Here is a 16268-nt window from a genome sequence, read left to right as displayed (position 1 = left end):
CCACCCTGGCCTGGCTTTGAGGACACCCGTCTGCAGCTGACATTCAAATGTTTCCCTTGCAAAATCTGGGGTGGTAACAACAAAAAAGGATTTTTACTCTACTCCACTCTCCTCTCCCACTTTCCCCCCCTTTTCCTCCTGATTCAACACTCCATGACTATTAAATGTGCCCAGCCCTCAGGGGACCATTAAAATAAAATACTAATACTAATACAGTGGAATTTGCTGCCAAGGAGTGTGGTAGAGTCTCCTTCTTTGGAGGTCTTTAAGCAGAGGCTTGACAACCATATGTCAGGAGTGCTCTGATGGTGTTTCCTGCTTGGCAGGGGGTTGGACTCGATGGCCCTTGTGGTCTCTTCCAACTCTATGATTCTATGATTCTACGATTCTACTAATACTAATACTACTACTAATAATAATAACCTCAATTGGGGGGATTTTTTTAAAAAAAATTACTTCTGCAAAACTTAGGGCAGGCATAGGCAAACTTGGCCCTCTAGATGTTTTGGGACTACAACTCCCATCATACCTAGCTAACAGGACCAGTGGTCAGGGATGATGGGAGTTGTAGTCCCAAAACATCTGGAGGGCCGAGTTTGCCTATGCCTGACTTAGGGTTTTCCTGAGCTTGCTGATGCCTACACCTTTCCCCCAGTGGCTCCACTTTGGCTCCCAACAATTCTGTTGGTGCTCAGCACCCACGTTTGCTATTAAGGGGACTGGCCACACACAGGTGTGCTGGTTTTATAGTAATCCTAGTGCTCTATGACTGGTGCACATGCACCATGCTCAACCCCAATAGCATGGAATAGGGTCACTTGCAGAGGCCTGAGAGAGATGGTGCATGTGGAATAGGATAAGGCTTGTTCAGGGTTTCCTCCTGACCCCTCTTCTCACACAAAGACCACTATCAACAGAGGCTGCCCCACCAACCTCAGTCTGCCCTCAGCCACTTGCCTGCCTTCTTCCTTAACAACCACCCCAGGGCGTGGCTCTGGCTGTCAGCTTGCTTGTCCTTGTCAATTTTGCCCCTATAGAAGTCAATGAGGGGGGAAGCAGGATGGGGACAAAACTAGAATAAGTTGGTTCCACCACTCATTGACTCTGGCCCCACCTACAGTTGGCCTCCCTGCCTTTCCCCCCACCAGTCCCAATGGGCACAAGCCACCACTGTCCACTATTTTTATGAAGCAGTAGAAGCTGGTGCAACCATATGCAAGACTCGTGTTGATGGGTGATAGAATGGTAGAGTTGGAAGGGTCTACAAGGGTCATCTAGTCCAAGTCCATGCCATGCAGGAATCACAGCTAAAGAATCCCTGACAGATGGCCATCCAACTTCTGTTTAAAAACTTCCAATGAAGAAGAGTTCACCATCTTCTGTGGTGGTCCATCCCACTGAGGAACAGCTCTTACCATCAGAACTTTCTTCCTAACCTTTAGTCAGAATCTCTGTTCTTGTCCTTTAAATCCACTGGTTTGGCGCCTACCCTTGAGAATGGCAGAAAACATCTTTTGTGTGACATCCCTTCATATATCTGAAGATGGCTATCATACCGCCTCTCAGCCTTCTCTTCTCCAGGCTAAACATACCCAACTCCCTCAACCATTCCTCATAAGGCTTGGTTTCCAGACCCTTTATCATCTGCTTGGCACAGCTTGCCAGGAGGTCCAGTTCAGTTTTGTATTGATTTGTATGCCCATGTTGCTGTGGTTTGGGCTGCATTCATTCCCTAGATCAGCCACCTTGAAGGCACCAGTCTTTCAGCTATGGCCTGCATCAAAGCCAGTGCTTTTTGTGTGTGTGGAAAATATGTTGGTATTCATATATGAACACTGGCCTGTGAGCGCTCCAACTGGAGAACCGTCGTTACCAAAGGTGTCATGGACTTTGTAGAAGCACGGACTCAAGACAAAAGGGAGAAATGAACTAAGGGGAAGGCACGTTTGGCAAGCCCTCACCGTAATCAACTCCAGCCCAGAAACCTGTGACGGATGTGTGGATCCAGAATTGGACCTTCACAATCACTTACGGACTCACTGTTAAGACCGTTTAGATGGAAGACAATCTTACTCGGTTACAAGTGATCGCCAAAGAAGAAAGGCGATAGGGCTACAATGGGCAGCCAAAAAGACAAGTATCCGGACTCTCTACAGTCACACACACACACACACACACACACACACACACACACTGATCAATCCATCAAACAAAGATATTGGGAAATCACTAACTGGACAAGCCTGTAGTGCAGGCTTCCAGCTATTGGATTCCAATGCCCTTCAACCCCAGACACTATGGCCAGGAATGATGGTAACTGAGGAATAGCAAGATCTGGAATCTAACAACATTTGGAGGGCCACAAGTTCTGCACTCCTATTATAGTATCTGAATTGAAAAAAGTGGTATTTTAGAAAAACAGGAAAGTGCTATGTCCTTGCAACCCAACTAACTTTGCCAGAACTCTCTGTGGGAGAGAGATATGCACATATACAGACACCCGAATTCTCCCGGTTTCTTTGCTGTTTGCAAACCTGTGCCAGCGCTATATCCACCCCAAAGCAATTAAAGATGGACAATCTAGCTGAATGGGTCATTAAAATGGAAAGAAAAAAAGAAAAGTCCATTGTGATGAGCGAGAACTTAAACCCAAGCTCACAACAATGGCCTTAAATCTGGAGGAAGGACTTAGTCTAGAGGTAACAAACTGTTGGCCTGATCTGGCCTGCTAAGACTTTTCAAATGATCAACCACCCCACAGTGAAATTTATCAGTGGTGGCATTCGTCATTCTGTGTATATATGTGGATGAGGGAGTGTCATTCTGAACTTTCAGCGCCCAGGAAACAAGAGGTGGTCTCCGTTTGGCCCTAATGTTTCCTGAATGCTCAGCGATCATGGCCAGTATGAACTTCTCAGTATGAACTGCATCAGGGTGGGAGAATTTAGAGGAAAACCAGGAGCAAAAGGGTATGCAGAAAGTAGTTAGTCTTGAAACTGTTAATGCTGGTGTTGGCTCCACATCTCCCACTTCCATCTGGCTGCATCTGTGGAAGAGTACATGGTAGCCAAGCCCATTCCATCAGGTTATCTGGGACCAGCTGCCATTTGATCCTTTTCTCCCAGAATCACCTCCTTCTCACTGGCCATTCAAGCTAGTCGATCAATTACGCAACTTAAAGAACTGGCATCTGAATTTGCTTGATTTTCCTCTTCCTTTCTCACTCTTTCCCCCCTTTTGTATCATGTCTAATAGACTGTGAGCTTGCACAGTGCTGAATAAATCTCTACACAGTGCTTAGTAAATTTTAGGTGCCTTGTGAGTGAATAAATAATGAACAGAAATAAAAAAGTATCTAATAAAACAATTAAAAATTAATATTGCAATTATTTTATTTCACAAAATTTATATACTGTTTCATGGTCATGAAACTTGAAAGTGATTCACTAAGAATGTCAATTAATAATGATTGTATGTAAATAAAGCCAGGAATCAGGAACAGAAAATATATAAATATAAAAGGAGCCTGACAATATCAGTTTGATACACTGCTTATGCCTTGCTAGACAACTTGGAAAATGTTTATAGAGAGAGAGAGAGAGAAGAAGAAGAAGAAGAAGAAGAAGAGTATTTCTGTGGTTAGATTGGAACCAATGTGCTTTTTCTTCCTTTGATGTTCTAATATTGCATTGCATTGCATTGCATTGCATTGCATTGCATTGTACTGCACTGCACTGCACTGCACTGCACGTGTTCTACCACTAGATGCCGCTACAGTGCTGTTGGCTATCTCTGTATGAGATTTTCACCAGCAGACTCCAGATAACAAGCAGTGCTATAATGCCACCTCTATGACTGAAAGCAGCACTGAAACAAAGGGCTTGTCTACACTTCCTCTTGTCTCATGCCTAGAAAGCATGTGTCCAAGCAGTTTCCCCCTTTGCCCTGCTCCTTTCCCAGGGAAAAGTCACTCTCGCTTTAAATTGGAACAAACAGCAATCCACAAACCACCCTATTTCTATTTGCTCTGACTGAGCACTGAAGAGTGGTTTTCCCCAGGGGAAAGCAGCAAGACATGAGGAAGTGTGGAAAAGCCCAAAGTCCTCATAGAATTAAGCCATCCACTAAATAAAGAGAACTGACCAAACAGGCACTCTCCTGAACCTGGTCAAAACTCTCTTTGCTTGTGAAATTCAGCATTATACAAAACAAAAGACTTGGACTTTCAACAGACTTCTTTGTGGTAGGACAAAACCCACCTGGGTAGGTTTTTAGAAAACCTACAACAGACTGTTTAAAGGAAGCAAGGGTCTTTTGATTGCATAAACTCATATTTTAAATGGACCTGGGACTTCAAATGACTTAATGGATGAAAATTACTGACCTAGATCACTCAGATAGCCGTAAGCTCTCCAGTCTGCAGTGCGTCTCTCAAGGATTTTATTACTGAGCTGTTCAAAGAGTCACGACAGCAAGGAGTTAATGCAGAAGCAATTAAAGAGCCCCACCAACAAAGCCAAGGGGGGGTTGAAAAATGAAATTGAAATAGGCAGGTGGGGAAGTGAAGCTGAGTGTCTTTCCTTGGAACAAGCTAGTTAGACTCACTGGGAACTTTGGAAACTGGCAGGACAGAGAAGATGTGATGAGAAGGGGATGAGCTTGGCTACACCAGAGCATGCTGAGAAGGGCAGGGGAGCCACAACTGCTATCCCCCCCAAGAGAATATTCAGGTGCTTGTGCAAAGGACTTACAAATTAAAACAAAACCTGGAGAAAACAGTGAAGGGGGAAGGAGCTTATATATATATAAAAAAACCACCACCACCACCACAAAATGATACTAGCATGCAGTCACAAAACTAGTCGGAAAAGAGGGAGGTTCACTTAATCAACACAATGGAGAGGAATTCTTCCAATTCAAGGGAAAAAAATCAGCAATCTTGGAGGAGATCGCTATGCTCAAAACAGATCCACCAGCAAAATCCAAACAGTGTTTCAGGAGGTAGTTGCAGAAACAATTCAGTCTGTTGCAACTGGGATTCGCTCAGCATCTCAAGTAGGGATGGGAAATCTGTCAATTTTGGTTACCCTCAATTCCTAATTTTTCTCGTCTTCAGTTCAGCACATTTTCTTATCAGTATGCAATTTTAACAAAAAAGACCTTGCAAAAATTCATCTCCCTCCAATATTTGCATGCAAATTTTCTCATCAATATACACTTTTTTTTAAGTGTCTCCTCTTAATAGAATGCAATTCTGTATTTTTTAAATTTTATTTACTAATACATGCCTTCTTATGAATAAGTTCTACTAATATGTGCACATCTATACATTTTGTGGGCTGCATCACAAAAACTGGAGAGCAACAAATTTTGGAGGATAGCTGTGTTTGTTTGCATATTGTTTGGAAAGGGCGAATTCTTCCCATGTTCCTAGTCTCATGATAAGGAGGGGGCAAAGGCTCTCCATTGTGAGCGGCATCTGATAGACACATCACTCACAATGCACCTGGCAAATTTCCCCATAGGAGCTATGGCAAGCTGTTCTGAGCTCCTCTTCCCACCATCATTTGGGGATGAATGGATGCTAAGGTGCTGCTGGATGAGAACAGGGAACTGAACTTACAAAGAACCTGGTTGTGGGTGGTCAAAGTATACTGGGTGAGAGTTCAATGAAGAAGCGCTCTAGCATGTGACTTTCCAGCCAGCCAATCCTAAGGTAAAAGCATTGTTCCTATGTATAGGATGCTGCCTTATACCAAATCAGACCGCTGCTCCATCTAGCTCAGTATTGTCTATGCAGTAACTGGCAGTGGCTGTCCTCATTTGGGGGACATTCCCTGTCCTACCTGGAGATTCTGTGGGTTGAATCTGGGACCTGCATGCAAAGGAGATGCTCTACTGCTGAGCTATGGTCCTTCCCTTAAGACACAGGGAAATAGGAAGCTGCCTTATACTAAGCCAGGCCATTGGTCCGTCAAGCTCAATATTGTCTACACTGACTGGCAGCAGTTCTCCAGGATTTTGTACAGGGGATATTCCCAGCCCTACCTGGAAATGCTGGGGGATTAAACCTGTAACATTCTGCATGGCAAACAGATATTCTGCCACTGAGCTACAGCCAGTCCTGCAACAGGGCACTGCACCCTTGTCAGAGAACACCATTGCAAGACCAGTCCTTGACAGAGACAATAAGCTAACTATGCAATTAGAAGGGAGCAAGAATGGGTCCACCTGTGACCAGGAAGAACCCAAATCTTCTATAAAGAGTGAGCATCTCAATCCGTTGCAGCAGATCCAACGTCTTACGGCACCTTAAAAGCTAACGAGTTTTGTTGCCATGAGAGCTCTCTTAGAGTCTTAGTCTACTTCATTAGATGCACAACAGAGTTACTTTTGAAAGAGACAAATTCCAAAAAGGCAGCCATGTTGGGTTGCTGCAATGCCCTACAAAAGGCGTGCATCATAAAGGAGGCTGTACCCCAACCTTCCCCAACCTGATGCCTTCCAGATGTTTTGGAACTACACCTACCATCAGCCCTAGTATGGGGCTAATAAGAATTGCCGCCCTGAACATCTGGGGGGCACCAGGTTGCAGAAAGCTGTTGTTGCCTCAAGCCACAATAAGGAAGATCCCTTGTCAGTTTTCACCTTATCTGATTCTTCTTTTGATCCACCTGTGAAAGCTGAGGACTGCAACAGCATGATCAGTTTCACCAACTGAAGTCAGGGTTAGCCAATGTGGCACCATCCAGATGTTGTTGGACTACAAGATGAATGGAGAAATTTATGGAGGCTATCAATGGCTTCTAGCCTCCATGGTTGGCGGCAGTAATGCTTCTAAATTCCAGGTACTGGGAAACACAGGTGACCAGAGTTGCTGTGCTACTCAGGTCCTGCTTGTGAGCTTCTAACTGGAGCATCTGGGTGGCCACCATGAGAACAGGATGCTGGACTACATGGACCATTTACCTGATCCAGCAGTCTCTTCTTAACTCCCTTCTTAACTGTATTCCAACACCATCTAGAAAGCACCACGTTGGCTGTCAATGAGCTGAGTAGCTTATTCCAGGGGCAGACAATATGGTGATCTCCAGATCTTGACCCACAACTCCCATCAACCCTAACTACTGTCTGTACTAGCTGGGGACTGGTGGGAGCTGTAGTCCAACAGCATCTAGAAAGCACCTTGTTGGTTGTCCATGAGCTGGGTAGCTTATTCCAGAGACAGCCAACATGGTGCCCTCCAGATGTTGTTGACCTCCAGCTCCCACCAGCCCCAGCCAACATGGCCAACGATCAGGGATGATGGGAGTTGTATTCCATCTGGAGGGTGACATTTTGCCTACCCCAAGCTCATTCAGCCATGACAACTAAACAGAACCATTACGGCATATTTCCTTGAACCAGGGAGAACGGTGCCAGGGATGGAGGGCAAGACAAGGGTCATATCTACCTTACTGGAGAGGTTTCCATCCAGATTACTGGGAAAGAACCGTGAAGTCACACCACATGGCAGGGTGTGGTAGCTTGGGTTGGAAAAACAGTGTGCATTGCTGTTACCTTGAGATATATCTGGGAAGAAAACAAGTCATCACAACACTCTTTTGGAGCTGCACGGGAAGAAGGAGGGGAAGAGAGGGAGAGCGTGTTATGTGCACACTCCTATGTGCTAAAACACACACACACGGGCAGGTTAGGTTACAAAACCACACCACCACTTCCAATCTGTCAAGCCAGCAATATTTTTGCCTTGCTAAGCCCCCCCCCCTTCAGTCACAGCCCTGCACCAACCATTGTGGAAGACAGGGACCATGGAAGACTCAGTCTCTGGTACGGTGCAAAGTATAAATTTGAATGCAGCCTGGAGGATGCATATAAATATGAAGCTCTATGTGCAAGACCATCCAAACACAGAGATCATGTCTAGCATATTTAACCCCGCCTTGTAATTAAGATGTATGCAAGTGGGACCTACACCAAACAGCTGCATTGCAATTGCACCTCCTAGCAGAAGTACTCCTGTTCAGGGTTCCAGCCAGCCAGCCAACAAGCCAGCCACACCTTCTTCCCAGCAAGCCATTCCATCTCCTCCCCTCCATTTCCCATTCCCCCTGCTCAACTGACCAGTGTGGGTTGCCCCTTAAATCTGTTTAAAGAACGGTTTTATTTTGTACTTCTACATGTGCTGTAGATGGATGTGAGGGGCAGATGGGGCTCATCAGTCTGGGAAGGTAGCTCATCTAGCAGAAGCAAAGCTCTGATCCTCAACCTCTGCTGGCTGCCTTGCCGGATATATTTGGGAGAAGAAAAGTCTAAAGAGTAAAAGCTACACAAATCTGGAGTGGAGTCTCTAAGACCTTTGGATGGCGCTTTGCATGCCTCCTTTCAGCAACTCCTGTAGCTCAGCTGATGCCAAATGTATTGCTCTGCTTTCCTTTGGACCACATCAGTGAGGCCAAGAGGGGGGGTCGTGTCATCTGGGCTGCTCAGGACCTCCATACACAATGGCCAGGCTTGCACCTCAGGGAGGTCACTTTGGTTCTGCTGGTGCAGTGGTTTGACTTCACCCCCACAGGTGCACTCTATTGTCTCTCGAGACATGCACCATGTGGAGCCATGGAATAGATCTGTCATGCTGTCTTCATTCATCCCACCAAAAAACTTTAAACTTCTTTAAATTACAGACGGGGGTCTTTTCATACTTCCCAAATGTGATGCTCTGGACTATGGCTGGTCTTTCAAGTTTCAAGATCAGATACTGGGGAGGGTAGTTGCTTTCAGAAGACCACCGCCAAGACTGATCATTGGGCTTGTCTACTAAAATATTCTCAGCCAGGTAGGTGGAGGAGAAATTGCTCTGGCGAGGCGTGGTTTAAGCCAGGACATGGCTCTTGAGGGGACCCGCTGTGGCTAAGCCTGGGCCCACCACCGCTGCCATTTTGTTGTCAGTAGCAGCAACAGCAGCAGCAGCAGCAATGGGGAAACAGATAGGGAGGAGTGCAACTGAATAGAGAAAAGTAATACCAGAACTCAGGGTTCAGGACAGATAAAATAATGTACTTCTTCATGAAGCGCATGAACTATGGAACTCGCTTCCACAGGAGACAGTGATGGCCATCAACTACGGTGGCTTTAAAAGGGGTTTAGGCAGATTCATGAGGAATTAGGCTCTCAATGGCTACTAGCCACAATAGGTATGTTCCACCTCCTTGGCCTGATCCAACTGAGCTCTTTTTATGTTCTTAATAGCCCCTCCTTCCCCCTCAGAACCAGAGTAAAGTATGCAAAAAATAATATAAATATTAACCATGCAAACCATGCATGCAGGATGTCTGCGTTTTTTATTGATGCTTTTTTTTTAAGTACAAAAGTGAAATCTATTCACAACAGAGCTCGGAGAGAGCCTGATCCCTTGGTGCAACGTGGAAAAGGCAGCGCCTTCCTAAGGGAGAGCCAGCAAAAATTGTGACAGGCACATAGGAGGGAACAGAGCAGCTCTCCTGGGCCCTCGTTCTGCAGATAAACATCCCTGAGGTTAACAACATCCATGAATCAGTGACAGTTCTTTACCTTCTCCTCGGCCAAAGTCTATGACGACCCAGAGAGGAATGCCAACTATTTAAGGGATGCAGAGCTGCCAACTTTAACGACCATCTGTTGGCAATCCATTTGCCTTGCCATTGAACGAAAACCGCCACCCCATAAAGATCAAAATAGCAACACTTCCTTTGGAAGAGTGAAACAAACTCAATTTAGCAATTAAACCACTCCCAGATGAATTAAAAGACCGATAAGGATGCAAGGAACAGCAAGCAGCTTTAGAAAGCAAGAACAAGAAAAAGAAGCAGGCAGGCTCTCATTTACCTTGTATTAATTAAAAATCTTAATTTGGGGGAGACCTCTACTGATAAAACAAAAACATTGGTAACTGAGCTGGAAAATTCACCGGCACACTTGGGTGCTTTCTTTGTTAAGTGAAAACTTCATGATTCAAGGATACGAATGATATATAGGTTTGGGGGTGGGAATGCAGTACCTCTGCAGGATCCCTCTGGTTAATGAAAGGCTGGAATCAAACTTTCAATTGTCAGATGGGGAAGAGCAGACTTGGAATGAATAGATTAGCGCTGTGCCAAAATCCACCCTCCAATTACTCAAATTTTTTGTTCCCCTTCCCCTGCCTCATCTGCTTAAGAAGGTCTTTTGATTTCGGTGGGTGTGCAACTGGGGTTGCCATCTCATTGTGCAGTGGACAAGGATGGTGTGTCCGCATCTGCCCTTTGCTTCCTGACTTGCCCCAGGGAGATGACCTTGTGATGGGCTTACATTGGGGCATGAGACTGGGGGAGGCTGGATACCAAGCCCTCGAGATTTTGTCTTTAGGTGAAGTCCTTCCTTTTCCTCACAACAAAAGCTCACTACACTGTTTTCTTAAAAAGTCATAAAATCATAGAATTGTAGAGTTGGAAAGGGACCTACGTACCATCTAATCCAACTCCCTACACTGCCAGAAATCACAGCTAAAGAATCCCTGACAGATGGCCAGCCAACATCTGTAGGAAAACCTCCATGGAAGGAGAGTCTACCACCTTCTGAGGCAGGCCATTCCGCTGCTGAACAGGTTTTGCTGCCAGAAAGTTCTTCCTAATGCCCAGGTGGAATTTTCTCTCTTGGCATTTGAATCCATTGGTTCGATTCCTGCCCTCTGGAGCAGCAGAAACAAACTTATGCCACCTTCTGTGTGTCAGCCTTTCAGTTACTTGAAGAAGGCTATCATATCCCCTCTCAGTCTTCTCTTCTCCAGATGACCCAGTTCCCTCAACTGCTGAAGTGACTTCACTTCATTTAAAACAGGGGTGGGGGACATCAAGCCTGGAGGAAGCATGCAGCCCCAAGCCTCTCTATCTGGACCCCAGGGCTTTCCCAAGGCCACACACCCTCAAGGCCAGCGGTTCTCAACCTGTGGGTCCCCAGATGTTGTTGGACTACAACTCCCATCATCCCTAGCTAGCAAGGCCAGAGCTCAGGGATGATGGGAGTTGTAGTGCAACAACATCTGGGGACCCACAGGTTGAAAACCACTGCTCTAGGCCCTGTTTTCCATCCTCCTTGGAGGTTTTTGCCTTACTGGAAAGTGTCCTTGAACTCTCATAACGCCTCTTGCTTGCCTGGATGGCAAGCAGAGGGTGTGTGTGAGAGCATTTATAGGAAGTAGCCTAGTGCACAAAGGCACACTGCATTCCTTGCTCAAGCCACCTGTGCTTCTGGCCCCTTCCATCAATTGCATGATGCTGCCCAGAAGGGAATGTGGCCCTTGCTGTGAAAAAGGTACCCCACCTATCCATTTTTCATTTTTAATGAACAGCCAACAGGAGTACAGTGGGCAGCCTTCTCAACCCTTCCTGCGATTACAGCAAAGCCCACCCAAGGATGTAATAGCATTTCCAGGAAGTGCAGACAAGCAGAATGCACAATAGGATGAAAGACTAGACACTCGCAAACAGCCCTTGGGTTACCTCAAAAGGAAGGTAACAAAAATTCTGCCCATCACCCATGAGGATTTTCCTGACATTCTCTCCCCTCTCTGGTAATTTTCAAGTGCAATTTCTTCTCTCATTAACTGAGGGGAAATGGTCAGGGGCAAAACAACAACAAAACACAGAATAAATCCTGGCACAGCACTAAGTAGATCCATTTTAAATCCAAGCCACCTTGGAGGGTTTTTGTTTTTGTTTTTTTAAAGATACACTTGCCTCTTCTGACACCTTGTGGAGTTCCTGATGCCGCCAACTTCACTGCAGGAGAGTCAGATGAGAAAGCATTTGTCAAATTGAAGGAGGCCACTCCAGGTACAGGTGGCCCAGATCAACTTTCCTGAGACCTGTTGCCCAGAGCCTGGTTCTGCCTTATCTGTGTTTGGCAGTCCAGACAGCACTGAGTGCAAATAAATAGCTCTTCACCTTTAAGGCAGTTTGTAGCCTTTTTCTTTTAAAACAGGTGGCTCCACCAGAGGGTAGGACTTGAACCCAGGTCTCCCAGAACTGTTAAAGCAGCAGCACCTGCATTTTGGCATTCCCTGCCTATTGAGCTCAAGCAGGCACCTTCCCCATAGTCTTTTCATTGTCTGATAAAAACATTCTTGTTCAAACAAGCCTACCCAAATGCTTTGAAAGTGTAGGTAATTTTAATATGTTTTTAATATTTTGTTTTTTTTATGTTTTTAAAGTATGGTTGCGATTTTTCTCAGTTTATTGTGTTACCTTTTTGTAAAGCGCTTTGAGAGGTTTGTTTTTTTTTACAATCAAGTGAGGCATAAATTTTATGAAAATTTCTCATAAAGTGGGTTGGCCTTTGACATGGGACCCCATCCCATTCCAAGTTAGGTTAATCAGATAGGCTGGGGCAAAGTCACAGAAACTCTCAGTCTCCTTTTTGTCCAGTTCTCCACTCTTCAAAATCAGTTTGCATTTAAAAATAAACTTCCTTGTGAAAATCCATCAGTATTTTAGTGTCAATTTTTCATAAGATACACATTTTGGCATGCTATTTTCACTAATATATGCCTTTTATTGGACACTTTACCCTAATAAATATGCTTTTGTACATATTACTTTGCCGGAAAACTTGGTTGCAAGATTTGGACTCGTGTGGATTTTGAAAGGTGTGCCAGAAAGTACAAATTGCCTTTAAATGCAAACCAAATCTATTTTCTCCCCCACCCCTGCTCAGGGGCATGGGGGGGGCGGTTTGCACCAGGTGTCACCCTGAGGGGGGTGCCAATATGGCGGGTGGCCGAGGGCTACACTCACTGTAGGGTGGCCGAGTGCTGCCCGTATTGGTGCCACGCGTGTGCCGTCCGTATCAGCGGCACTGGGCAGTCTGCCCCGCCCTTGTGGCCAGTTTGCCCTGCCCCTCGACACCCCACACTGGGTGCCGGAGAGCCTTCCTTCGCCACTGCCCCTACTTTGACTCACCCTAAGCAGGTTGCTGCATGCACTAGCAGGAGAAAGCCTCTTCCGCCTAAGGAGGTGGAGTTGTGGGCTTCACGGCCTCTCCACGTGTGTGGCGGGTGGAGGCCAGCCCTGCGTGATTGGGGGGATTCCCAATTGGTTGGCTTGGGGTGTGTGGCCTGCCCTATTATAGCAGGACACGGCTGGGAATCTCCCTCTTTGCCGCCTGTCGGCTGTTCCTGCTTTTTCCTCACCTTCCTGCCCTATAAGGTTTTCGTTTCTTGACCTTGCTATGGACCTTGGTTGGTCGCCGCTGAGGGGCCTGGTAGGAATTTTTCCACTTGGCAAATTGGCACCAGCCACTTGGTTTTCGCCTACCTCATAGCAAATCATCACAACTTTCTGGGTATTGGCGGTTAGGCATTGGCATTTATTCTGTAGATGGAAGAGGGGAGGTAGCGCTATCACCTGCCCCGCATATTGAAGGGTAGCCCTTTAAAGGATTCCAGGAGGAGTGGCCCTGTCCGAAGCCTAAGGAGGTTAGGGCCCAAGGCACGCCCCCTAGCGGTGACCCCAGGGGAGTTCCTAGTTGATGTGCATCAGCAGGACTCCCCCCGGTTAGGACCAATGCCTAAGCCAATACCGCTCTTCACCTGTAACTAATAAAGTTGTGGCCTGTTTTAGCCCATTAACCTTAATAATTGTGTCATGTGTCATTATTTCCACCGGGGGGGGGGTCGGGAACTCTCCACGCCAAGGCTGGCAGTGACACAACTGTCATACTCAGTACACTCAGTTAGGCTGGCCTCAACTAGAGCCAGGGCTTTTTCGGCTGTGGCTCCGATCTGGTGGAACACTCTGTCACAAGAGACCAGGGCCCTGCGGGACTTGACATCTTTCCGCAGGGCCTGCAAGACAGAGCTGTTCCACCAGGCCTTTGGCCAGGGCACAGCCTGACTCCCTCCCTCGGCAATCTTCGCGGAGCTCTGGCCCAATAGTTGCCAGTGGCTTGAATTAATTAATTTTATAACGAATGATTTTAGACTGTTGTTTATGCTGTACTTTTGTACTGTTTTATTGTTGTTAGCCGCCCTGAGCCCGGCTTCGGCTGGGGAGGGCGGGATATAAATAAAATTTATTATTATTATTATTATTATTACACTGCATGGTCGAAAGGTGACTGTGAAGAGGGGTTGGACACCATGGCAAGAGGACTTTGCCACAGGGTGGGAAGGGATAATTTGGGAGAATGGAGTTGGGACCCTCCTCCTCACCCCCTGCCCTCTCCAACCTCTGATTTCACTCTCACTGGCTCTTTCCAGGGAATGTTGTGGCTGCCGGGAATTTAGACGTACTCCCCACAGACAGCAAGCAATTTACCACTGGAATTATGGATGGATATGACCCTCTCTCTGTACAGAGGATGCATTTCATCAGAAAGGAGTTTTCTGCAGCATTACTGCTGGAAGAAGTTTATGGCTGTTTCCCCCAGGGATGCTGGCAAAAGACTGTCTGGGTAGTTTGGAAGAAGAGGATATATAGCCCCTTCTTTGCCTCTCCTCCTTGCAAGCTGGGTGGCTTATCCATCACAGTTTTGATCCAAGTAATCCCAAGGACTATAGCTCTGTAGATTCCCTGACAATCTCACAAAATCGTAAAATTGAGGGAACTGCAGCAACTGGAGCTCTTCAAAACCAATTTATGCTTTGGAGCATAAAACAGTATCTGGAACGGTGCCTGTGGATGGCAGCATAGAATGTTGGGCTGCACCTGAGAGCCCTTCCAGACTTTGTGTTTTTATTGTGCATTCATGCGCTCATGATAGTATTAGGGCTGTTATCCATGAGCCTTGCTTTCAACTCCATTTCCACTTGCAAACATTTCGAGGTGGGCACACCGCTTCGTTTCCAAATAGTGCATATCCCACAACTTCCTGATGAAATCCTGTATCTTTAAATACCCCAGATGTGCTTTTTGGGGTCCCACTTTCGTTGTGCTAGAGCTCGAGGATGGCAATAATCCGGTAACAGTGAGGAAGCATCACAAACCAATTAATAAAGCAGACTGATGTGCAGACAGTGTAAATGCACCACTAGTGAACTATTATTAAATCAATGACATGCTAAAGAAGATATTTGCAAACCCTACCATTCACCAGTCTAGAGGGGCCCTGAGCGATGAGCCAGAAGCACCGAGTTCAAATGTTACAGGGAGCTACTAAGTGACCCGAGGCAAACGACTCCCAGTTTCAGTCATCCACCTGTAACCTGAGAGTCATACTAATGACTGGCCAACCTTACAAGGTTGTGTCAGGGTTACTGAAATTGGTTGGTAGTTCTGTGCGCATGTACGCACGCACACACACACACACACACACACACACTCCCCCCCTTAAAGAAACTTTCCCGGGAAAGCTCACAATAAAGATAAAAATACAACCATGCACCATGAAAAAAGCATATTAAAATAAAAGCGATAAAATAACAGTGCAAATCTGAATTAGTAAATAAAAGAGAAGCATGAGAACAAAACACTGAAGATGAAACTGGGAGAGAAGAAAATATAAACGCAGCTATCTTTATTCACTATTAAAAGTTTTAGTGCTTTTATCTGTGTCTTAGTGATTTTATGTGTATATTTTTTCTAAAAAAAAGTTTTGCGGATTTTAGCTGCGTCTTATGTACAGTTTTATGATTATGTACCCCATTTTAAGACAGCTCTTTGATCAAACTGTCTGATATGAATCTTCTAAATAAAATTAAATAAATATTATTATTATTATTATTATTATTATTATTATTATTATTAAGCTTTCCATCTGGTGTGAAAATGACACCAAAGCAGCTGATGTCAAAGAAACGACAACCCGGCTGGTGCCAGGCAAGCCACTCTAGGGAGGGCATTCTGCAATAGAGGCATCCCCACCACCAGCACCCAGAAGCATCTTTCTCTGATTGCTGCCCATCACATATGGGAGAGTACGCATTCCCAGGGAAAGGCTTCTGAAGAGGACCCCACAGCTTGGGGCAGACCCCTGTAGAGATGGGCTGGCGGACGGACCTGCCAGTTATCCTGGGCCATAGCAGGGAGTGCAAACACTTTGAATTGGTCCCAGAAATGGACCAGGATCCACCCCAGCCTTCTCTGCACCGGCAAGTTGGGTGTTCCTAGGTAGCACCCTAGCATTCTTTACTCTCCACAGTTTTTGGGCAGCTCTGTGTACAATGCATTACAGTAGCCCAACTGAGAAGCTACCCCAGCATGGATGACTGAAGTTAGGGCATCTCTGTCTGGAAAGGGGTCATGGGTGATGATCCA

At 45.9% G+C, this 16268-nt stretch overlaps 1 protein-coding gene across 7 annotated transcripts in view; it reads right to left on the bottom strand.

Moving 5' to 3' along the window:
* The window catches only part of MEGF11 (multiple EGF like domains 11), a 352698-nt gene that overhangs the window by 16497 nt on the left and 319933 nt on the right, over positions 1-16268 (bottom strand). Inside the window, exons 23-24 of one of the 7 annotated variants that reach the window (XM_080982098.1) lie at positions 7454-7572; positions 4385-4451 (exon numbers count right to left, since the gene is read on the bottom strand). The exons of the other annotated variants lie outside the window; for them this stretch is intronic. Of the exons in view, the coding sequence (XP_080838224.1) occupies positions 4385-4451; positions 7454-7572 (186 nt within the window). The remainder of the gene's footprint in view (positions 1-4384; positions 4452-7453; positions 7573-16268) is intronic. 7 annotated transcript variants of the gene reach the window in all.

The sequence above is a fragment of the Podarcis pityusensis genome (genome assembly GCF_964106645.2).
Source record: "Podarcis pityusensis genome assembly, chromosome: 14".
Classification (NCBI taxonomy): domain Eukaryota; kingdom Metazoa; phylum Chordata; class Lepidosauria; order Squamata; family Lacertidae; genus Podarcis; species Podarcis pityusensis.
Note: the sequence above shows the minus strand (reverse complement) of the source record. Positions and strands in the feature narration are given on the sequence as shown.